At 39.0% G+C, this 25,227-nt stretch overlaps 2 protein-coding genes across 2 annotated transcripts; one reads left to right on the forward strand and one right to left on the reverse strand.

The window, feature by feature from the left end:
- Window positions 1-7,041: 7,041 nt before the first annotated feature.
- LOC135224917 (U-scoloptoxin(01)-Cw1a-like) lies at window positions 7,042-8,214 on the reverse strand. The gene is made up of 2 exons (XM_064264241.1): window positions 8,114-8,214; window positions 7,042-7,565 (listed from the first exon to the last, which is right to left on the reverse strand). The coding sequence occupies exons 1-2, from the start codon at window positions 8,130-8,132 to the stop codon at window positions 7,180-7,182; spliced, it is 405 nt and encodes a 134-aa protein (XP_064120311.1). The 5' UTR covers window positions 8,133-8,214; the 3' UTR covers window positions 7,042-7,179.
- A 6,168-nt stretch (window positions 8,215-14,382) lies between these two features.
- On the forward strand, window positions 14,383-15,893 carry LOC135224918 (U-scoloptoxin(01)-Cw1a-like). Its single transcript, XM_064264242.1, has 2 exons — window positions 14,383-14,657; window positions 15,377-15,893. Exons 1-2 carry the CDS (start codon window positions 14,639-14,641, stop codon window positions 15,757-15,759), a joined length of 402 nt encoding a protein of 133 aa, XP_064120312.1. The 5' UTR covers window positions 14,383-14,638; the 3' UTR covers window positions 15,760-15,893.
- Window positions 15,894-25,227: the final 9,334 nt, after the last annotated feature.

The raw sequence follows: 25,227 nt of genomic DNA on the forward strand, positions 1-25,227 counted from the left end.
GGGAAAATTGTGATTTGCTATTTTATAGCGGTGGGAGGTGTTTACTCAGAAAGTCATACAATACGAAGCCAGTGTTGTCGTTGAAGGTAAATTATATAAAGGTATGGACTAGTTGTAGTAATATGTAGTAATAACTTCAACTGTATTGACTGGTAATGGTGAAGGCAAGGGCACTATATGCAGACAAATTAATCATTCACTCTGTTTAAGTATTGGTCTTTGGTAATGAAAATGATACTGTGTCATCTTAAACAATTATTTAGATAATACCAATTACACACACACACACACACACACACACACACACACACACACATATATATATATATATATATATATATATATATATATATATAATATATATATATATATATATATATATATATGTGTGTGTGTGTGTGTGTGTATGTATGTATGTATGTATATAACTGAATCACGAAAGTTTGGAACGTGATAAATCCATAAATAAAGGTATAAGCCACGAAGGAAAAATAAACAACGGAGTTTCTGCAAGATCTTGCTTATATATATATATATATATATATATATATATATATATATATATATATATGTATTCATATATGCGGCCGTGTGCGTGCATGCGTTAGGTTAGGAACAACGCTCAGGTTAATGAATATAAAATCAACACGAGTTCCCTGTGCAGTGAAATAAACACGCATCGTAAACTAGTTATTATATGCTCAATTTATAACGAAAAAATTGCGCACGCGAGAATGAACAATGAAATACCAGGGGTTCTTCTCTGTAAAATTATTTGGATTTAGAAAGTTAAGAATTTCTCCTTTTTAAAAAATAAGTTTTTTTTTCTTTCTTACGAATGCTAAAGTTTAGAAAAAAGTTTATTAATATACTTTTTTTAAAGTAAATTCGACGACAGAAATCGAATATACCCATGTGGTACTTTCTCTGTCATGGCGATCGTATAAGGGTATCAAAACCAAGTCCGGAGAAACTACGAGGGTTGGAAATACGCCCTGCATGCCAAGCAATGTCAGGAGGTCGTATGGGATGGCGGCGTTGCCGGTGCGTGACCTGCCGAGGTCAAATGTTAGCACCGCGTCAGTCCGTGGGGAGAGGAGATGATTTCGCTGGGTTTATGGCTTCGCGCGGTAACTGCTTCACTTTTTCAGGCGTGGTTGTGAGGTTATTAAGTGGTCCATCCTTTTATATATATATATATATATATATATATATATATATATATATATATATATATATATATATATATATGTGTGTGTGTGTGTGTGTGTGTGTGTGTGTGTGTGTGTGTGTGTGTGTGTGTATTATAAATATATATATATATATATATATATATATCAAGGGCGGGCAACGAAGTTATGGTCTTTGTAAGAAGTACATTTTCAGGATTAATTCCTGAAAACCAGCCCGAGAAGAGACTTTATTAGGCTCAGAGATCTATATATCCTTTATAATAATAATAATGTAAGCAGAGCATGCGTGGAAGACTGGACGCTTACTTTCTCTCTTTCTTTGAATCTTTAGCTGAAAACTCTTATGGAGAGAGTCAAGACACCACAAACCTACGAGGGTTCTAAAGGGAATGATTCAATGAGCCCAGAGAGAGGCTCAACTTAATGTATTCACAGTTGTCAAAACTGACAAAACTGATGCAATCGAAGTCCATTCAGAACGGGGCTAGCATGGTTGCGAATTCCGAGGGCGTCGAATCACGATCGCAAATTAAGAAAAGAAATTAGACTCATTTATAAGCCACAAAAGGCTGTAGATTGTTTGAGCCGTCATCGGTATCGTCTCAAAGTGATCGTGACACAAAGGGTCCTTTAGAATACTATTGTTAATCAACGTTCAAAACGTCAGTCACGTAGATTATTCATTAAGAAGTTATCACCCCCATCACTTCTTATTGCCTGGAAAAATGTTAGATAATTGTATTTAAGAATACAGCCTGGATAATTATGTTCTTTAATACAAAAAACGAGAACCTTGTTCAATTAAAAAATGTTACTAATGGAAAGAATGTTATAATTCAGCGTTATATTAATTCTTTTGTATAATTACCTTTGAGTATATCACTGTCGATTTTAAAATAGATGCAATATTTGGTATTTTTAGTCAGTACTTCTGCTGTAACTGATAGGTCATTATTATTATTAAAATATGTTGATGTTTTTGTTGTAAACTAGGTATTATATTTTATCATTATTACTATCATTGTTGTTGCTGTTGTTGTTTAACGTTTTCATTACTAACATTATGGTTTTGCGGTTGTGGTTGTATGTAGATGTTGCAACTGTCTCCACCATATCATATACTGTTACCATGATTTTTTTCTATAATTGTTCTTATGCTTTTTGTTGCTGCTGTAAGCTATAATCATTTATGCTAATATAATTTAATTCTTTTATTGTCGTGCAACAATAGGAAGACGAAAGTGAAGTCAATCTCTGCAGCGGTTTATTACTGAGAGCACTTTATGCTTCTGCTCTGGAACCTGTCCTGCTTTTGACTGTCTCAATGCGATGCCACGCCTCTGACTTGGGCTTACTAAAAGAGATTTATAATATAAATGCTTACTTTAAATGCAGTCAGGTTTACCTTGCTACTGGATATATGAAATTCGGATTATATATATAAAATATATACATATACATATATATCCAGATAGCAAGAGAGACAAATTCAAACTCCTAATCAAGGAAATCGAACAGCGTTGCTTGGCCGCAAAGTCAGGGACAGTTCAAAAACCGCTGGGCGACAGTGAAAGGGATTCGGCTTCTTTCACGCGACCGAATAAAACCCGGCCTGGCTTTATCCGATAATGCCTCTGCTGCATCGCAAAGAACCTGCGATGCCTCCGATAGCCTAGGAATGGAAATTAATATTCTGAAGGCAAAAGCAAAACTACTATCCCTGTCTCTACACAGGGGGACGTCGGTTCGAGCTTTAGTGTTCGCTCGAGTCGGGCTATTGTTATTTCGTTAATCTTCGGTGCCAAGGACAGAATTGAAAAGCAAAAGATGGAAGATTAAAGGATATAATTCTTAATTATACTCTACATCAGTCTGTTCGGTGTGTCATTTCGCGCTACGACTTCCCACTGAAAGACAAAAATAAAATCTAAAAAAGATATAAAGTGCTTAAAATTTGGAAGGAATAACAGACTAATCGTTATTCCCTATCGCTCTTACTGGCTTTATTCCGTTTGATTTCAGACTTCATCTTGACCCATTCTCCTTTACACTAGATTACTGAGACATGCTGCAAATCTCAGAAGCTTTTACACGACTTTCCACTGCAGGACAAAAATCAAATACAAAAGAGAGAGAAGTATTGAAAATTGAGGAAAAAAGATTTCAGTAAGTTTGATTCCCAGTAACTCCTATTTGTTGAATTTTGTTTGCTTTTTGGAAAAATTGAGGAAAAAAAAAGTTATTTATTTCCCAGTTACTCCTATTTGTTGGATTTTGTCTGCTTTTTGGAAAAATTGAGGAGTTTCATTAAATTTTGTTCACATTATTTTTCCCCAGTTACTTTTCTATTTCTTTGAATTTTGTTTTGCTTTTTGCAAAAATTGAAAAAAAAGAAAAAAAGTTTTTACCCATTTTTTTTTTTTTTTTTTTGTTCAAAAATTGAGAAAAAAAAAAAAAAAAAAAGGAGTTTCATTATTTTTTCCCAAGTTATTTTTTTTTTCCGATTTTTGCTTTTTGAATTTTTTTGTTTTTGCAAAATTGAGAGGGAGTTCATTATTTTCCGTTACTCCATGCGATTTTGGGGGGGTTTGCTTTGGAAAAAATTTTTTTTTTTTGAGGGAAAAAAAGTTCATTATTTTCCCAGTTACTCCTATTTGTTGAATTTTGTTTGCTTTTTGGAAAAATTGAGAGAGAGAGAAAAAAAGAGTTCATTATTTTCCCAGTTACTTCTATTTCTTGAATTTTTTTGCTTTTTGGCAAATTGAGGGAAAAAAAAGGAGTTCATTATTTTCCCAGTTACTTCTATTTCTTGAATTTTTTTTTGCTTTTTGGCAAAACTGAGAGAAAAAATAAAGAGTTAATTATTTTCCCAGTTACTCCTATTTGTTGAATTTTGTTTGCTTTTTGGTTCACATCAGGACCCATTGCTCTTTGCACTAGACTACTGAGGCATGTTGCAAATGCGCTTAAATCAGAATTCAGACCGTGTAGAGCGTAAATTATCAAGACGGCGTCTAAATACACCGGACCGCCCTTCCAACACAGAGGCGTTGGGTTTAACAGCAGCTGTAAATGATCGCCGTAGAAATTTTTAACGTTCCCTGACGATGGTAACAAGAAAGGAAGGGTCTGTTGATGGGCCATAAAGTTCCCGAAAAAAAGGGTAGGGCGTTCTCAAGGTCGTGTTGACATGGGGAATCATTTTTTTTATTCAATTTTTGTTGGGTAATTAAAGTAACTGGTGTGGATATTTTTAGTCGAAGAATGTCATTCTTGATTTGTTAATATATATATATATATAATATATATATATATATATATATATATATATATATATATATATATATATATAAATATATCCAATGTAGCTCAAAGGAACACGTACTTGAGAATACCCTTAAATCCGCGGTAGAAAAGAATGTGAAACAGTGACTTGGAACAAGTACTTTCGTAGTATATTCTAAATTTTCAAGTTCATACTGAGTATAAAAGAAGTTGACAGGCCTTTACATACAAAAACAGAAAGAGGGGAAGGGGTTACAGTTTATTAAGCTGTTCCTGCTTCACTTTCCTTTCTACCGTGGATTTAAGGATATACATACATATATATATATATATATATATATATATATATATATATATATATATATATATACATATATATATATATACATATATATATTATATATATATATATATATATATGTGTGTGTGTGTGTGTGTGTGTGCGCGCGCGCATGAGAGTGTTTGTATGTACGTATATAATATGCCTCTATGGCATCTTTAGTCTTCACTGTTCAGAATACAAACAGGGACATATCATGGGGGGATATGAATAAAAGCTAAATTCACTTTATGAGTAATTTTTTTTCTTTATTTCCATAAGCATACATCCTTACTTTCAGTACTTCTGTGACGACTTTTCTTATCGCGACGTCCCATACTCGTGCTGCCTTCGGTATATTATTTAAAAAAAACGAAAGTGGAACCTTTCACTAACCCATCTTTTTTTCGGTGTATTGCTTTCATAATTGATTTTGTAGAATTAGCTTCGTTTTTGATAAGTGACCACAACTTTATTTTTTCAAAGTTCCATCGTAAGGTCTACAAATTCCACTTGTTCTACAGGTATTGCTTTGGACATTGCTCACAAGAACTTCTTGATCGTGTGCCACCTCCACTTTCTTAGCTTTATGGTAGACGCTGAGTTGAAGTTGCGAACTTGAGGGTCAACCAGTTGGATGATTTCTTCGTATCATTCACTTCCAGGATATGGAATCGGCTTTTACTACCTCCTTTTGTGTTTTCCTACTAGTTTTGACTTGATATTTAATTTTATCTTGCTTATCATCTTAAAAATGCATATACTTATGCCATTATTATCTTGTAGCGACGCTCATAACCTGTGGAATTATACTAATTCAGACCACAATTTTTAAAGACAATAACGAATATATACATATGAATGATATATATAGTATATATATATATATATATATATATATAAATATATATATATATAAGTATATATATATGTATGTATACAGACTCATATATATACATATATGTATATATAGATATATGTGTATGTATATATGTGTGTGTGTGTTGATAAACTTCCCTGATCGAAATCTCTGCATTGTAGCCATTGTAATATTGTCAGGCGCGCATCTCCGGAGATCACCCATCTATGGACTGACCAAGCACAGTATCTGGAGATTTTTTAGATATATATAATATTTCGAGACCTTTGTTTACCTGTTATCAACATTGATGAACGAAAACACAGCTGACTATATTTCCTTCGTCAGTTATCAGTGAAGAAGAGGAAAACTCCAGGTCGTTCTAGAAGTCTGGAAAATTTTTCGCCTAGTAAACCCAAATCTGCCGTAAGTTTCTAGAATAACTGGAAACTACTTATATATATATATATATATATATATATATATATATATATAATATATATATATATATATATATATATATAGATAGTATATATGTATATATATACATATATAATATATTATATATACATATACATATATACTACATAAAATATATATAATATATTATATATATATATATATATATAATAATATATATATATAGATATCTATATATATATATTATTATATTATATCATATACTCTATAATATGTATAGATTATTATATATGTAAATATTATAACATATATAATATACTATATATATAATACATATACAAAATATCATATATCAATAAATATACTATATATAATATATCTATATATAAGTATATATTATATATATATATATAATTATATCTGTTGCTTCTACAAACTTAAGGCAGATATTGGGATATTAGCGCGAATGGCAATGAGTCACAGTGAGATCCGAGAAGCCAACAGAGCTAGTGTTCCAATCTTCTAGAATAATCTGGAGTTCTCTACTCTCTCACTGATACCTGACAAGGGAAGCGTAGTAAGCAGTAGTGTCTTTTATCAACGTTAGGGACAAATAAATCCGATGTGTTTTTGTATTACAAATCTCAATAACAACTAGATTTTGGTCTTGGGTGATCAGCAATGATGCTAGGAAAAATCGTTATCGCATTGGTTATGATGCAGATATTTCGATGAAAGAAGTCTAGCTACATCACGCTATTTATTTCACTGGAAAACCACATGCTCTTGGACTGCGTAAGGGCATAGAGGTGGCAATTTCATTCTAGAAATCCTTACCCAGAATCGTGGCAGAGTTATTTGAACCCTGATGTGAGTAGCAATGAAAGTGGCTAAGGTACCCAATGGAAATAGAACTCAAATAATCCTTTCTACAAAAAAGTAAACTTTGCTAAATAAAACTCTACTCCTGGTGTAACTTTTATTCAACATATAAACAAATGATGAGAGGGGTTAGGAACTTCGGGAGAGAGATGCGCACGATGATTTTAGAACAAACAAACAAAAGATTATTGGGAAGAGAAAGTCACTGTTCTTCAGGCCTCTTATTTTTCCAGGAAGTTAACCTCCGGTCGGCCGAAGTACTCGTTGGACCTCCTGTAGGCTGCGGCCTCGGAACAAGGGAGGGCGAAGGCGGGGAAGTCGCAGACGAGGCGCTCCTGGTCGAAGACGGTCCCTTCGCCGCAGAAGAAGGAGAGCTGGCGGACGACGAAGAGGTCGTGGTCGATGTAGGGAAGGCAGACGTGGAAGACGGCGCAGTTGTTGTCTTGGTCGGCGTAGTACCCGTAGGGGAGGTTAGCGCAGTCGAAGCCCGTTCGGATCGTGCCCAGGATGAGGGAGGCGTTGGAAGGCAGTTCGAACTGGAAGGGCGTTGAGTCGCGGCGCAGACGAAGGCCTGGAAGGGCTGCTGCCACGCCCATCAGAACACAGACTGGAAAAAAATGAACGTAGTTTTTTTTAAGTGTTCGTACCTTTCGCTATATATGCATTCGTGTACCCATGCATGTATGCGTCATTTAATTATGTTTGTTGTTCCAGTTCTACTATGTACACTTTTCCTTATTACTAAAAAAATAAATAAATAAAATGCAACGTTTGCTTTTCTGAAACGATTAAATTTAGAAAATCACTCTCAAGGTCTGCTCTGAAAGGCTGACTTTTTTTTTTTTTTTTTTTTTTTTTTTTTTTTTTTTTTTGTAAGACATGAAGATAAAATAATTTCGAACAAAAGTTTTGTGACTCCCTATTTACTGCTACTGTAAACTGGTCGAAATTCCAATTTTTCCAAGACTAGTCGAAAAAATTTAAATAAATGCCAGCCACCTACAAATACACTTTTAACAATAAAGTCTATAAGAAATTCCATAGACCTAAAAGAAATTAAAGTTAAACAAAAAAAAAACAAGAACTCTTAAATTTCGCGCTTGATGCCAAGAAGCAAAAAACCTTTCTAAAGAAAGCCTGTGGCACGACACTCACCCAGAGCGGCGACTTTCATGTCTTGAATTCGTTGCCTCGAGAGAGGAGAAGTAGAAGAAGCAGATGAGACGCGGATGCGAAGATGCTGGGACAACTGTGCAGGGAGGAGCATCTGCCCTGTTTATATAGCAGGGGAGGCTACGAGTGCATGACCTTGCTAAGCACACTTTTCCCATTCACCGGTCGGCGGCAGACGCTTCGGTTAGGAGACGCCTCAAAGGAGCGTATTCTACCGAGACCAACGAAAAGGTCTTCGAGTCTACCGGTCACCAGGACGCCCTGGGTAGGTCCTCGTTCGCCTTCGATTTACGCATCCTTCCTCCTCTTCTTCTACTCCTCTTTCTTTCGGTAGTGGAAAGGAGGTCCTTAATTTATTCCTTTGAATATTTTACTTGTGTTTTAAGGATCTCTCTCTCTCTCTCTCTCTCTCTCTCTTCTCTCTCTCTCTCTCTCTCTCTCTCTCTCTCAATTTATTCCTTTGTAGGTTTCCTTGTGTTTTGAGGACTCTCTCTCTCTCTCTCTCTCTCTCTCTCTCTCTCTCTCTCTCTCTCTCTCTCTCTCTCTCTCTCTATATATATATATATATATATATATATATATATATATAATATACTTTATTCCTTTGTATTTTCCCAGTGTTTTGCGGATTTCTCTCTTTCTCTCTCTCTCTTCTCTCTCTCTCTCTCTCTCTCTCTCTCTCTCTCCTCTCTCTCACTCTCTCTCTCTCTCTATATATATATATATATATATATATATATATATATATATATATATATATATATATATATCAATGTATTCCTTTGCATGTTGTAAGATTTTTATCCACGTCTTATTCTTGATTAGTAGACAACAAATCTTGACTCACTTCTTGCATTTTGTTCTTTGTTTTTTAATTATTCTTGTCCTATATCTGCACTGGATATTATTAATTTTTGTTTGTGAATTTGCAATGACAGTTTGTTGAAAAGAAAAATAGTTGTACCTAACAATTCCGTATAGATATTTGAAATAAATACCAAAAGAAACTTTCAAAGACATTTTTCAATAAAACGATACGTATTAGGAAAATTTTTGGGTTTATTTAGAATTAGATTTTATCCGAGTGAATTCCAGTGTTCGTCGTTGCACGATTATTACGTGTAAGAGGTTTCCACATACACACACACACACACACACACACACACACATATATATATATATATATATATTATATATATATATATATATGTGTGTGTGTGTGTGTGTGTGTTGTGTGTATACATACATATAATATATATATATATATATACATATATATAAGCAGTGATTTAGTAACCTGGTGGTTAGCCAACTGTGATGAGTCGCAGCCAATGAGGAAAAAGCCATGAGTTTGACAGCATCATCTAAAAGATAAAAGATGAAATCCAGAAGGTTAATCTTTTACTCCCAACAAACTGTGGATCAAAAAGTTTTAACTTTCAGGTTTTACAAATGATTATTGGGATGAGGTTGCTAACCCTAACCTCTTCCGCATTTTTCATTGCAGCTCTCCGCAGTCGACTAACTCCAGATGCAAAATTTACAGCTTTAGTTAGCAAAGGTGCAAAAAGGAATTTCGGGATATTCTTAATACGTTCTGGCTCACTCAGCAATCGATTCCTGGGCCTCTTCCTGATGTGGCTTGTGGCCTAACCACCAAACTGCTTATACATACTAGCTGGTTGCCCAGGCTAGTGTTTTGCTTGAATTTTAGGTTACAGTTTCCACTTGTCCCTCGAAAGGGACGGACACATAACGCCCACGAGGGTGGGGGTGGGGGAGGTAGGATGAAATCCCATTATATACCATATTAGGCGTCCCCACTATAACCCTGCCAAGTTTCATGCCCATCGTACCAGCCGTTTGGCCGTGATTGAATGACAGACAGACGGACAGACATAACGCCCTTTATAGTAAGATATATATATATATATATATATATATATATATATATATATTATATTATATATATGGATATATATATATATATATATATATATATATATTCTATATATATATATATACGTATGTGCGTGTGCATATGTATGTGTTAGGGAGGAGGGTCCGGTGTTTGGTGGCATGGATGATTATTACAGGAGTGTGATTTACTCTTGGATATGAAATCCAATAAAGAAAATATAGCAGCCTTTCGACGGTGACATCTACAAGGTGAAAACTCCACCAAGAGATAGAGATGCCCATTTTGTCTGTAGCTTGAGATTTGCTAACATATCATCAATCATAGAATCCCATTGTTCTGTTCCTGCTTTGTTTATATAAGCAGACTGCGACTACATTCGTACGAATTCATTCGTGTATTCTTGGATGAATATGGGTATGTGGGTGAATATTTGCATACATATGTATGTGAGGAATTACGCGTACATAATCACACACACAGTAACATGGTAAACTCTTCTTAGATAAATATATGGATATATATATATATATATATATATATATATATATATATATATATATATATATATATATATATGTATATGTATATATATTTCTTTTTTGCTTTTGAAAAAGTTCACAAAATCACGGACTAGCATGAGAAATGTAATTACTCTTTCAAATATCTCTTTATTCGTCTTAAAAAAATATTGTATCTTGACCTAATGTCATCACGTTATTGGATTTCTTGACTTCTGTGAACATTTCAGATAATATTAATACGCTACGCATTTTTAAAACGTACAATAATGCTTACAGGAAAAGGGACGGACCAGGGGATGAATCGACTAGATCTCCTCGTGTACACATGGAAGAAGAAGAAGAAGAAGAAGGAAGAGGAGGAGAACATGAACTCTGAGCGTCGATTTAGCTGGCAGGTTTATTGCCCGTCAGGTGGGCTGTCCCGCTAGCAACAAAGGGAACTCGTGTGTGGGTAACGCGGAGACATGCGACGATATTGCCTAGTTATGCTATTTATGGGAAAGCATGTACGAGTCACATTACACGGTGGCGCATCAAGACTTGCGGATATGACACACAACGCGTGTAAAAAAAAAAAAAAAAAAAAAAAAAAAAAAAAAAAAAAAAGGAAAGACAGTTCTTATGAGAACGAAGTCGGGTGTAGGAGATCTTATCGGCGCTCTGGGTGGATCATTCCTTTTGAAGATCAGGGAAAATTAGCTGACGTTTCGAATGCTAGCGTGCTTGAACATTCCAGAACTTTTAATAGATTGATTTGCTTTCGTATTTGTGTTGGATTTTCCTTATTCTGGATTTCGCGGTCGCCTTCTCTTGCTTATCTCGAGAATCGCATTTGCAAATGAGGATTTCGATGCGGGTCCTCTGCGATATGTTGCTTTAATGGAAGCAATTTGTATTTTTAGTGCTTTCGAGAAGGCCTGTTCTGGGAACGTCTACACATAAATATACTTCTCTCTCTCTCTCTCCAGTTTTGAACAATGCACAGAGCAGACATTTTTATTTTTTGATCATGCGAGTTAACCCAAAATTTCATTATTTAAGATCCGTCATTTATTCTTTTGACTTATATTGTCTATTGGACAGAAGATAAAGTATAACAAATGCTTCTCCAAATCTCTCTCTCTCTCTCTCTCTTTTCATCTTTCTCGTCTCTCTCTCGTATCTCTCTCTCTCTCTCTCTCTCTCTCTCTCTCTCTCTCTCTCTCCCCTGGTATATCTAGTTTCCAATTCTACCTTTCTGGATACACACACACACACACACACACACACATATATGTATATATATAATATATATATATGTATGTAGTATATATATATATATATATATATATATATATATCCCGTTTAGACAAAATAGTTAAATAGTTGAGGCAAAGTATTTCTCAGCATTATTATCGTCATAAACTTTATAATGACTAAATTTGGTCTGCCATCGAATGTAACGTTATCGGGAAAAATAGTGCGTATGTTGAGCGTTTTTTTTTAAATAATACAGTGCTTCATTTTAGTATAACTATCGTTTACCTTGTTTAATATTAATTTTCATTTCTGCCCAGAAAACATTATTTTTTTTTTTTAGCAGGATGGGAAGCAGGCAACGAGTAATGAAACATGGCGATGAATTGCCGTAGAGATTATTGCCAGTAGTCCGAAAAGTAACCATCATACCCTACCTACTTAAATTTATTATTTTCATCTCCAACCATTGCAGTTTAATTACGTTTAGTCTACAAATATATTATGATGAAATATCTGTTAATATTACATAAGGAGTCTTATTATATCTCAATGTTAAGCCTGGAATTACAACTGATGAACAATTGTAGAGATGAGTGTCAAATTTCAATAATTCACCTTGTTTGTTGTTTTGATTAACCTGTCCGTATGCCAGCACGGACTCTTGCTTATAGAGCAGACCGTAGCAGTAATTCACCGTAAAATGTAGAGCACCATAAAGTCGAACGTACTCTTTATACAGGTTCCATACGCGTCCAAGTTACAATTTCATTACTATGGATGTCGTCTCCGTTTCTTGTTCATCTCACCCTAATATTTACACAAGGAATTCGACATGGTTCCTCTATAATATTTTGCTTTAATGAGAAAGCAATTTGTATTTTTAACGCTGTTGAACATGGTTGTTTACTGGACTTCTCCGCACAAATATTCCGGTTCTCTCTCTCTCTCTCTCTCTCTCTCTCTCTCTCAAGGTCACTATAGATGTTTTGAAATAGATTTATTTTTTATATCTATTTTCACGATTCCATCTTCTTCCTAAAGGCTGCCACCAACGTTCAGTTATACCTGTGCAGTTACGCCTGAGTAGGAAAAACTGAACGTTAGAGATTTCAGTTTTGCCTTGACATCCCGACTGTGCCGGCATAACTGAACGTTAGTGCAGGCATTAACACAGCCACGAGTAAACACTGTTCATATAAATAGGGCTAACTTGTTATGTATCACATTTAAGCAGGGAACGTTTTCAGACCTGCATCCAACACAGTCCAATTTTAACAATCTATTAAAAGTATATCTCTGTCCACTCTTCTTCTCTGGATTTCGATGTCCACTCCTTCCTTGGGGGCAAGACGGACACAGTTAGTTCGTTCGTTCGTTCGTTCGTCTTCCTCCCTGTGTGTCTCGAAGGGCGCCTTCAACTTGGTATTCTTGAGCATTTGAACTCGAAGATCTCTGGAGGGGCGTTAACCTCCTAGGAGCCACAGCTCGGAAAGGATCTGGGTCATTCTTGCAGAGCTGTGGTTCCGTCAAGGAATTGTACACCGCCAGAGATCTTCAAGCTCAAACTGCTAAAGAAAAGAATTCTAACCGTCTCCGAGGAAGGAGGAAGACTTCGAAATCCAGAAACGACGAGTCGAAGCTTCCGTCAGATTCTCAAACCAACCATCAGCTTCAAGCGCCTTTTACTCAGCCTCGACAAAAGCGTCTTCCAAAAAACACAACAAGAAACAAAGCTTCTGGAGGAAACCAAATATCTGGTACATCTAAAGGACGATCCAAAATGTGGAAAGATTATACAATCTGTCAAGAGGACCACCCACAAATCAGTTATTGTTGAAAATAAAGTTCAAAAGAATGTAAACCTATTTCAAGAAATTCTAAACTCTGAATATATATATATTCAGAAATTCTGAATATATATAAATTCAAAATTGGAGATTCTTAATATGTATATATTCAGAAATTCCTGAATATATATGAATTCAGAATTGGAGAATCTTAATATTTATATATTCAGAAATTCCTGAATATATATGAATTCAGAATTCGAGATTCTGAGTATACATATATTTAGAAATTCTAAATATATATAAATTCAGAAGTGGAGCGATCAAGACTTCAAAACTACCTTATTACTTTAGCGAGCAGTGCCAATGAGCAGAGGGAAGGCGCTCACTGCTGGCTAAACAAAAGCCCTCTGCAGTGATTTGGCCCTGTGGTGACACCCCAGCAGTGAGGCTTCATGCCGGTAAAAGCGCAAGGAGAGAGAGACAGAGAATTAAAAAGAAACATTTCAGAAGCAGATGGAAGACATAGGCTTCTTTTGCAGGAGGAAGAAAGGATCCTTCTGGAGGAGTTAAAAAAGAATCCTGAGAAACCTAAACGCGGCATGAATTGCCGACTTAGAAAAGACAGAGAACAGGAGGCTCCAGGAAGGAGAGATAAACAAGAACGCTCCCACAGGTACTAACAAAAAATTCGAATGGAATAAGTTGCAGATACTGAAAAGGAGGAGTAGGAGAACTGTTCATGAATATACCACCTTCCTTCAAAATCCTTGAGCGTTCAATGAGAATGCTTCAAATGCTTCTACCCAATAAGGACAGTAGTCAAAGCGCACCGCCTCCTCTTTGTGAAGATGCGCCCAGGGTAGGTCAGGATGCCGAACAAGGCGGAGCCAACTGACATGGGAACAGAGCGTACAAGGTCACGCAGGGCACAGCGAGCTGAGCGGGTCTTATATAAAAGGAAGACTTAATCTTCTTTGCATACATAGAGCCCTTTTTGTTGTCTTACAAGAAGCAACACTCCTCCAATTTCGTCATCATGAGAACTTTCGTCGTTGGTGAGTGAAAAACAATGATGATTCTCTGTTTGGAATAAGAGTTGTTCGTGGTTCTTGTGGCCTATGGGGGTTTTCGATTTTCTAAAAGATTTTCTAATATTTCTAAACATTTTAAACCTTTACATACCATTCATTAACTGTATTTTTCACTGATTACTACCTTAATTTTTTTCATAATTAGCTTTTCCATTTTCTTCAAAATAACTTCCTGTAAAGATTCAATAATCTTTGCAATGCGCCCGTAAATATTTTATATCCTCTCTAGATTGAAATGAATTGAATGAACTCATCTATCGAAAGTAGATATTTTCTAAATATTGTTTATTAAATTATATAATAATAATAGTCTGTGCTTCATTTAGCTGTCTACCTCCTGTTATATCGATGTTGTAACCAATAACTCTTTAGCCATTTTTAAAAGAGATGTAATTACTATTTTACTGTCGTATTCTGAGATGTGTTACACGGTAAATTTTTCAGTATTATTATTATTATTATTATTATTATTATTATTATTATTATTATTATTATTATTATTATTATTATTATTATTATTATTATATTACGAGCAATAGAATGAATAATGAAAACTGCAATTTTGTGATTTGTACAGATTTTGTATAGATAACAAAATTATAGTAGATTTTCATATTGTTATTAAAGATTTCTAGCAAAATTATCCTAAAAGCATCCTATACACTTGAAGATCTTTCCTCCAGTCTGTGCTCTGGTGGGCGTGGCCGTAGCCCTGAAAGGCCTCCGTCAGCGGAGGGACTCCTCGTCCATCTTCTTCGACCTCCCGTCCAACGCCTCCCTCGTCTTGGGCGGCATCCAGACGGGCTTCAGCTGCGATGACCTGCCCTACGGCTACTACGCCGACGAAGCCAATGACTGCGCCGTCTTCCACGTCTGCCTCCCCTACATCGACCACGACCTCTTCGTCGTCAGGCATTTCTCCTTCTTCTGCGGAGCGGGAACTGTCTTCAACCAGGAGAAACTCGTCTGCGACTATCCAGAGTTCGCCCTTCCGTGTTCCGAAGCCGCCTCCTACAGGAGCTCTAACGGATACTTCGGTTCGGAAGTGAACTTCTTGGAGAAATAAGAGGCGATAGATAGATAGAAAATAGATAGATAGATCTGCGTGCATAGACTAAGGCAACCTCGAAATGACCCTGAAATACGTTTTCTTATGTTAAATTCTGAAAACAACTGCGCAAATAAACTTGTTAACCCGTGTCTGCTGTTTTTTTTTTTTTTTTGTTTGCCTGCTTGGTTGACTGATATACCAGAAGGTTACAGACGGATTTTTGCTAATTTCCTATGTACTAACAGCTGCCCGATGAAAATTTTCTCAGTTTTTAGTTTTTGTACATGCAACTTCCCCGGCAGATATATACTTAGCTTATGTCTCTGACGTCCGACAGAAATTCGAATTTCGCGGCACACGCTGCAGGTAGGTCAGGTGATCTACCCCCCTGCCGCTGGGTGGCAGGAATAGGAACCATTCCCGTTCTAGAACCAGATTTTCTCTGTCGCGGTAGTGTCAACATATGTTGTTGCTACCTCCTGACTTGATTTTCGTTTTTCATCGCCATCGATCTTCTGGGCTGTATTTTGCAGGGAAGTACTGGGTCTTTGGTTCGGCATACGCTTTTTTTAACTTTTTAATGAATTTGGCTTCGAAAATTTCGAAGAATATATGACGTGTAACTACCGAAATTTTCGGTAGACACTCACATAGTTTGCAAGAAAGGGAAATATTAATATTTATTCATTAATACGTGGAATAAGTGTTAGAATTGATTGAGGAAATATACTGACTTCCTACTTTAGGGAGTCAGTAAAGCATGTAACTAGATACGTTTCTTTTAAAAGTTTTTTGGAAACTCGTACTAACGAGCAATTAGAGTTAACAGTACTAGTAGTGTTGCATCCTCATCACCTTCTTACTTCGCAGAAACTTCAAATTCATAATTGCAATTTGAAGACAAGGATTGTGGCTCAAAATGCGAGCTATTGAAAGGTAAGAAGTGATTACTAGTGTTCCCCATTGCAGTGGAGGGTGCGTCTGATCGGCTCTGTCTCGCTCCCAGGCCTAGACCTCTTTCAAGCTCCCAAGCCCAGGGGAGAAGGAATGTCGAAAGCCGTAAGGAGGTTTCAGAGAATCCCCACCGGTCAGGCGTCCCCTCGGCAGGTTCTGTAGAGCGTCCCAGACTGCCAAGGATAGCCATTGAAAAGGCATCCTTAAAAAAAGTGCGTCTCTTCATCTTACATCCGAAAAGACGAAGAATGTATATGTTTTGATGATCTAGCGCGTTCTCTGAAAACTAAGAGAACACTGAGCAAGAGCCAGCCAGGAACTTAGGAAGCCGCGTTCCAGCAAGCTAGCGTGAGCCACGTTCCAACAGCCAGCAGCGAGCCGCGTTCCAGAAAACAGACTAGCGCGAGCCACGTTCCTACAACCAAACGCGAGCCGCGTTCTAGCACTGAGCGCGGAGCCGCGTTCTAGAAAATTTTTCTTGGCGCAAGGCGCCTTCAAAGAGACGAAGCGCCAGCCTGGCGCAAATTGCGCCAGAAAAAACAGACGGCTAGAGCAAGGAGCCTTATAGTACAGTGGTAATCAGAACGATCCTTCCATTGAACGTTTCCGGGCAAGAGGCTCTTTCTAAAAGGGGTCTAGTAGGCGCTCGGAACTATCAGGGCGCACGGGACCTTCCACGCAAGCGAACGTTCCAGGAGCAAGTCTCCTTTCTAGCGTGCGGAACATTCCAGGCGCGCGGAACTATCCAGGCGCTAGGCGCAAGGAGCCAGGCGCCAGAATATTCCAAATCTTCTTTTGAGAGAGAGGTCAGTCGCGAGGCTCCTCTTTGAGTTTTTAACTTGACCAACTTTCCCCTGGCAAAGGTGCAAGATGTCGCACAGGCGGCCGTCGCGTTTGTCAGAAGGATTCTGATACTAAGAGAAGCCATTTTTTCATTATTCAGAAGACTCCTGTGTTTGGCAGTTCCTCTCAATGCGGACTCTCTCCTTCATTCATGCTCTTCCCTCGTTATGAAGAGGCAAGAGCTTTGGGAGTTTTTCTTATAAGAATCTCATCGACGTTTGGGTATGATGGCGGATAGGAAATATCTACTTCCTTCCGTAACCCTACAGATGAACAGGAATTCTGTCTCTTCCGCGATTTATGAGGAAATCACGAAGATTTAAAGAGTTCCTGGATTAACTTCCTTCCTTAAGGAGATATATATACTCTTTCTATCATTCTATTAACGAAAAGAACGAAGACAGTAAACATTTTTTCCTTTCTCTATCTGCCTCGGCAGGGAAAGAAGGTAGTAGAGTATCTGCTGTATGAGAATACGATACGGCAAATCACACATACCGTAGTTACTTCTTTGCAGAGCAACTCAATTACCAGTATCCTTCCAGGAATTTCCTAGGAAGGACTACGCTTAAAGGGATTGTTAAGACAACACCTACTTAGCTTCTAGATTTATCGAAGTCTTGTTTCGCTTAAATATGCATGAATAAGAACTTCCTGAAGTTCGATTATAATTTTATAAGATTCCTTTATTTAATGGAGTAGCTGGCAACTCTGGAAGAGTAAGGCCAGACGGCTAACGGAGACTGCTAATGTCTGCTATCGCGCCTTAGAGACCAACGCAGTAACATGTAGGTGTCGGTCATAAGTGGTTGGTTACATGTCTCTCTCCTGCGGGATGGAATAACTAACCGTGTCTCTCCCCTACAATCGCGGTTTTAGCCTCGGATTGAGGGGATAGTTAAGCAAACATAAATAATATTGTCTGCCTTTTGCTAAGAAGCTTTCAATAAGAAAGATATTACGACATTTCAATGCTGTTTACCGTAGGTAACATTATTAAAGGATTCTAACGCAGCGGAACTCTATATTATATGATGCTCTCATGCTTACGAAAGCATGGCTTATTAGAGTACATGCTTAGTGAGAAGATGAATGTAGTAGAAGAGAATTCACTTTAAGACTACGGTATGGTCAAGTCTTATGCACATACCGAGGTTAACTACAGAATTCCTAGTATCCTTACAAAGGTTTCCTAGATTAATGCTGTTTACCACAATGTGACAGTATTATAAAGGATTCTAATACGGCAGAGCACGATATAATATATTTCTCTCATCCTTTCGAGAAACGCACACAACCTTTTTAGAATCGGATATTGCTCAAGAGAAGATGGGTGAGTCGGATGGGAAACATTCTCTTAGTGGCAGAAGTTGTTTCCCTGAATGGACTATACTACGTATATAAAAGTTTTTTCCTACTAAGAACGGAGTTAACACGTGAAGGATGTCGGGTACCATAAGGGCACAGATGTTCTGGCACATAACCTTAAAAGAACTAGAAGGAAGCGCCAGCCTGGCGCAAAGCGTCAGAAGCGCCAGCCTGGCGCAAATTGCGCCAGAAGCGCCAGTCTGGCGCAATGCGCCAGAAGCACCATCCAAGATATTTTCTCGTTTTAGCGAGTTATTAACCTAAGAGTCCAGTATGGTGGTTTGGTGTTTGTTTCTTCTCACCTCGGTGGTCGCGGGTTCGATTCTCGGCCATTCCATTGAGGAGTGAGAGATGTGGGTTTCTGGTGATAGAAGTTCACTCTCGACGTGGTTCGGAAGTCACGTAAAAACACCATACAAACAAACAAACAAACCAGTAGCCTCTCGGAGGCTCGGTAACGGCAAGATTCGTTCCTGACTTCGTTACCCATTTAATCGGAAAGGGGTCGCTTACAAGGAATGATGAAATGATTTATTTTTGTACATGCAACTTCCCCGGCAAATATATACTTAGCTTATGTCTCTGACGTCCGACAGAAATTCGAATTTCGCGGCACACGCTGCAGGTAGGTCAGGTGATCTACCCTCCTGCCGCTGGGTGGCAGGAATAGGAACCATTCCCGTTCTAGAACCAGATTTTCTCTGTCGCAGTAGTGTCAACATATGTTGTTGCTACCTCCTGACTTGATTTTCGTTTTTCATCTCCATCGATCTTCTGGGCTGTCTTTTGCAGGGAAGTACTGGGTCTTTGGTTCGGCATACGCTTTTATTAACTTTTTAATGAAATTGGCTTCGAAAATTTCGAAGAATATATGACGTGTAACTACCGAAATTTTCAGTAGACACTCACATAGTTTGCAAGAAAGGGAAATATTAATATTTATTCATTAATACGTGTAATAAGTGTTAGAATTGATTGAGGAAATATACTGACTTCCTACTTTAGGGAGTCAGTAAAGCATGTAACTAGATACGTTTCTTTTAAAAGTTTTTTGGAAACTCGTACTAACGAGCAATTAGAGTATTAACAGTACTAGTAGTGTTGCATCCTCATCACCTTCTTACTTCGCAGAAACTTCAAATTCATAATTGCAATTTGAAGATAAGGATTGTGGCTCAAAATGCGAGCTATTGAAAGGTAAGAAGTGATTACTAGTGTTCCCCATTGCAGTGGAGGGTGCGTCTGATCGGCTCTGTCTCGCCCCCAGGCCTAGACCTCTTTCAAGCTCCCAAGCCCAGGGGAGAAGGAATGTCGAAAGCCGTAAGGAGGTTTCAGAGAATCCCCACCGGTCAGGCGTCCTCGGCAGGTTCTGTAGAGCGTCCAGATGCCAAGGATAGCCATTGAAAAGGCATCCTTAAAAAAGTGCGTCTCTTCATCTTACATCCGAAAAGACGAAGAATGTATATGTTTTGATGATCCAGCGCGTTCTCTGAAAACTAAGAGAACATTGAGCAAGAGCCAGCCAGGAACTTAGGAAGCCGCGTTCCAGCAAGCTAGCGTGAGCCACGTTCCAACAGCCAGCAGCGAGCCGCGTTCCAGAAAACAGACTAGCGCGAGCCGCGTTCCTACAACCAAACGCGAGCCGCGTTCTAGCAACTGAGCGCGAACCGCGTTCTAGAAAATTTTTCTTGCCGCAAGGCGCCTTCAAAGAGACGAAGCGCCAGCCTGGCGCAAATTGCGCCAGAAAAACAGACGGCTAGAGCAAGGAGCCTTATAGTACAGTGGTAATCAGAACGATCCTTCCATTGAACGTTTCCGGGCAAGAGGCTCTTTCTAAAAGGGGTCTAGTAGGCGCTCGGAACTATCAGGGCGCACGGGACCTTCCAAGCAAGCGAACGTTCCAGGAGCAAGTCTCCTTTCTAGCGTGCGGCAACATTCCAGGCGCGCGGAACTATCCAGGCACTAGGCGCAAGGAGCCAGGCGCCAGAATATTCCAAATCTTCTTATGAGAGAGAGGTCAGTCGCGAGGCTCCTCTTTGAGTTTTTAACTTGACCAACTTTCCCCTGGCAAAGGTGCAAGATGTCGCACAGGCGGCCGTCGCGTTTGTCAGAAGGATTCTGATACTAAGAGAAGCCATTTTTTCATTAGCAGAAGACTCCTGTGTTTGGCAGTTCCTCTCAATGCGGACTCTCTCCTTCATTCATGCTCTTCCCTCGTTATGAAGAGGCAAGAGCTTTGGGAGTTTTTCTTATAAGAATCTCATCGACGTTTGGATATGATGGCGGATAGAAAATATCTACTTCCTTCCGTAAACCCTACAGATGAACAGGAATTCTGTCTCTTCCGCGATTTATGAGGAAATCACGAAGATTTAAAGAGTTCCTGGATTAACTTCCTTCCTTAAGGAGATATATATACTCTTTCTATCATTCTATTAACGAAGAACGAAGACAGTACAAATTTTCCTTTCTCTATCTGCCTCGGCAGGGAAAGAAGGTAGTAGAGTATCTGCTGTAATGAGAATACGATACGGCAAATCACACATACCGTAGTTACTTCTTTGCAGAGCAACTCAATTACCAGTATCCTTCCAGGAATTTCCTAGGAAGGACTACGCTTAAAGGGATTGTTAAGACAACACCTACTTAGCTTCTAGATTTATCGAAGTCTTGTTTCGCTTAAATATGCATGAATAAGAACTTCCTGAAGTTCGATTATAATTTTATAAGATTCCTTTATTTAATGGAGTAGCTGGGCAACTCTGGAAGAGTAATGCCAGACGGCTAACGGAGACTGCTATTCGCGCCCTAGAGACCAACGCAGTAACATGTAGGTGTCGGTCATGAGTGGTTGGTTACATGTCTCTCTCCTGCGGGATGGAATAACTAACCGTGTCTCTCCCCTAAAATCTCGGTTTTAGCCTCGGATTGAGGGGATAGTTAAGCAAACATAAATAAAATATTGTCTGCCTTTTGCTAAGAAGCTTTCAATAAGAAAGATATTACAACATTTCAATGCTGTTTACCGTAGGTAACATTATTAAAGGATTCTAACGCAGCGGAACTCTATATTATATGATGCTCTCATGCTTACGAAAGCATGGCTTATTAGAGTACATGCTTAGTGAGAAGATGAATGTAGTAGAAGAGAATTCACTTTAAGACTACGGTATGGTCAAGTCTTATGCACATACCGAAGTTAACTACAGAATTCCTATATCCTTACAAAGGTTTCCTAGATTAATGCTGTTTACCACAATGTGACAGTATTATAAAGGATTCTAATACGGCAGAGCACGATATAATATAATTCTCTCATCCTTTCAAGAAACGCACACAACCTTTTTAGAATCGGATATTGCTCAAGAGAAGATGGGTGAGTCGGATGGGAAACATTCTCTTAGTGGCAGAAGTTGTTTCCCTGAATGGACTATACTACGTATATAAAAGTTTTTTCCTACTAAGAACGGAGTTAACACGTGAAGGATGTCGGGTACCATAAGGGCACAGATGTTCTGGCACATAACCTTAAAAGAACTAGAAGGAAGCGCCAGTCTGGCGCAAAGCGTCAGAAGCGCCAGCCTGGCGCAAATTGCGCCAGAAGCGCCAGCCTGGCGCAATGCGCCAGAAGCACCATCCAAGATATTTTTTCTCGTTTTAGCGAGTTATTAACCTAAGAGTCCAGTAGTGGTTGGTTTGGTGTTTGCTTCTCACCTCGGTGGTCGCGGGTTCGATTCTCGGCCATTCCATTGAGGAGTGAGAGATGTGGATTTCTGGTGATAGAAGTTCACTCTCGACGTGGTTCGGAAGTCCACGTAAAAACACCATACAAACAAACAAACAAACCAGTAGCCTCTCGGAGGCTCGGTAACGGCAAGATTCGTTCCTGATTTCGTTACCCATTTAATCGGAAAGGGGTCGCTTACAAGGAATGATGAAATGATTTTTTTTAATCACTTAGGCCAATTCCACGACTCTCATATCGCAAAGAGCATCGAGAATCTCTTTTTTCGCCCCTGTTCGCGTTAACAAAAGAGAACCTATTTGGGAACAGACACGGAACGTAACGATCCTTAAAGGTTCGATGCAAGATTTTGCATGTCCGTGAGAACCTTCTCGATCGAAGATAATAACTGTTAACGTATGTCTAACATTTATTGAAAAGAGTTTTGAGAACCTGCGGAAAGTCTTCTTCATAGATCTCTTCGCAAGGTAGAAGACGAACAGGCTTCCTATAGACTGCTTCCTTTCCTCGAACCAAGAGAGGTAGCAATATACGACATCTTTAATTTAAAGAAGGGGAATAAACTTTAGTCTTTTTTCCCCTAGTTATAAATTCTTAACAGATATTAAGATAAATGGGCGTCAAAGGAAGAGAGGATGAATGCCTCATTTTGGCCTTAGAGAGGTTGGATTCACAGAAGTCACGTTCTTCTCACAGCATGTTTCGTAAGGCTTTTCCAAGAGTATCTGGATATTCTATCAGAATCTATTATAAATAGACCTGAAAAACCTCTCCACTCTGAGTCTTTCCACGTGCAGACTGACCAGAAGTGGACATGAATGAGAGGATTTTTCAAGGTAAATGACAATAGTCATGGCTAAGACAGAATTGCTGCAGATCGTGCTAGATGGAATGAGGAAACTGTCCTCTTCCGATACCTCTGTGAACCACATAGCGAGGTTCTTTCTTCACTTTCAGAGGGAAGAATCACCTAGGTATATATCTGCTATCAAAGAACGCAGTAAAAGGTTATACTCTGTCTCTACAAGGGAATTAGAGATAACAGAAGATTAAGATCTTCGGGATCTTATACGATACCGCAATACGACAAGGAGTAGGATATCATGTACTTCGAATGGGATCTTTTTGTGGCCACAGATTCCGTGTTCCGACAAAATGGAACTGCTCCTCATCAAACTTCTTTGAGAAAGTTTATGAAGGAATTCTTTGTTTCTCTTAGCCCTAAACGACCAAGAAGACAAGTGAATTTTTTGTGCATTGGAATCTCGCATCAGATTCAATGGAGACTTGGCAATGGGTTCTTGCCAGCATAGTATGTCTGGCAAAAGAACTAAAACCCTCTATTCCTGACGCAACGCTTTCAGATAGAAGTTTCGTTGCCCAGGCAGGGTACTTACTTTTTCATCTACAGAAGAAGAGATGGTTTAAACGTTTGCCTACAGAGTCTTTGGGGTGCGATGAGGGCTCGAAATGCTTCCCAGAAGGTATTCAGAAGGATACAATAAGAGCTATAGAAATCAGGGTTCCGCCCAATTTCAGCTCGGAGTCTCCTTCGACTTCCAGACTCCTTCCCTTCCTTCGGGCAAGGATAGGGAAAGATTCTGCAACGAGGAACCTCATCACATGTAAGAAGGGATCTCGTTAGCAAAGGAAGTATTCACGAAGGATCCTCCTCAGAGGAAGACTCTTCTCTCTCGTATTGTTAGATATCCTGTCGTCTACTGGATGTAGCTGACTACAATCACCTCCCCTTGCCAGGGGCCAAAAGATCAAAGGGGAAGAATTTCTTCCTCCCTTCTCCAGTCTCCTGATAGACTATGTGGTTGTTCAGGACTCTCGGACAATGTAGCGCCAGCCAGGCGCCAAATGCCAATACAGGCGAAAAACGCCAGAGGCGGACAGTTCCAAGGAACTCTGTCATGGTCGGATACTGAGAAGGAGCGGGCCTCCAACCTGGTGCAAATGCGCCAGAGGCGAACAAATCGGACAGATATAAGAGTGTCCGATGTGGACATCGCCAGACAGCCTAGAGACTCTTCCAAGCTCGAAGCTCCAGCAAGTGTGGAGGAGCCAAGCCAGGCGCGAGGCGCCAGCCAGGCTCTAGGAGCCAGCCAGGCCCTAGGAGCCAGCCAGGCTCTAGAAGCCAGCCAGGCGCCATCCAGGTGCCAGGCTCCTTCAAGGCTAGGCTCCAGTCAGGATTGAGGATCCATCCAGGCGCAAGGCTCCCTCCAGTAAAGAGAAACCTAAAGCTCTGTCATGTAAGAGGGCTAGTCCCCATTGATATGATACCAGGTAAGGCTCTGCCATGTAAGTGGGTCAGCCCCCATTGGCACGAGCCGAGAAGGCTCTGTCGTGTAAGCGGGCTAGCCCCCATTGACATGATCCAGAAGGGTTTGTCAGTCATAGGTCCCTACCTCGCTGAAACTCTTGAGGCATGCAGACTCATAGACAGTAATCATGAAGTCTTCTGCCAAGCTCCAGGCGCAAGGCGCCAGCCAGACGCAAGGCTCCAGCCAGGCGCGAGGCGCTAGCCAGGAGGGAGGAGCCAATCAGGCGCCAGCCAGGCGCGAGGC

Source organism: Macrobrachium nipponense, chromosome 12 (assembly GCF_015104395.2).
Source record: "Macrobrachium nipponense isolate FS-2020 chromosome 12, ASM1510439v2, whole genome shotgun sequence".
Classification (NCBI taxonomy): domain Eukaryota; kingdom Metazoa; phylum Arthropoda; class Malacostraca; order Decapoda; family Palaemonidae; genus Macrobrachium; species Macrobrachium nipponense.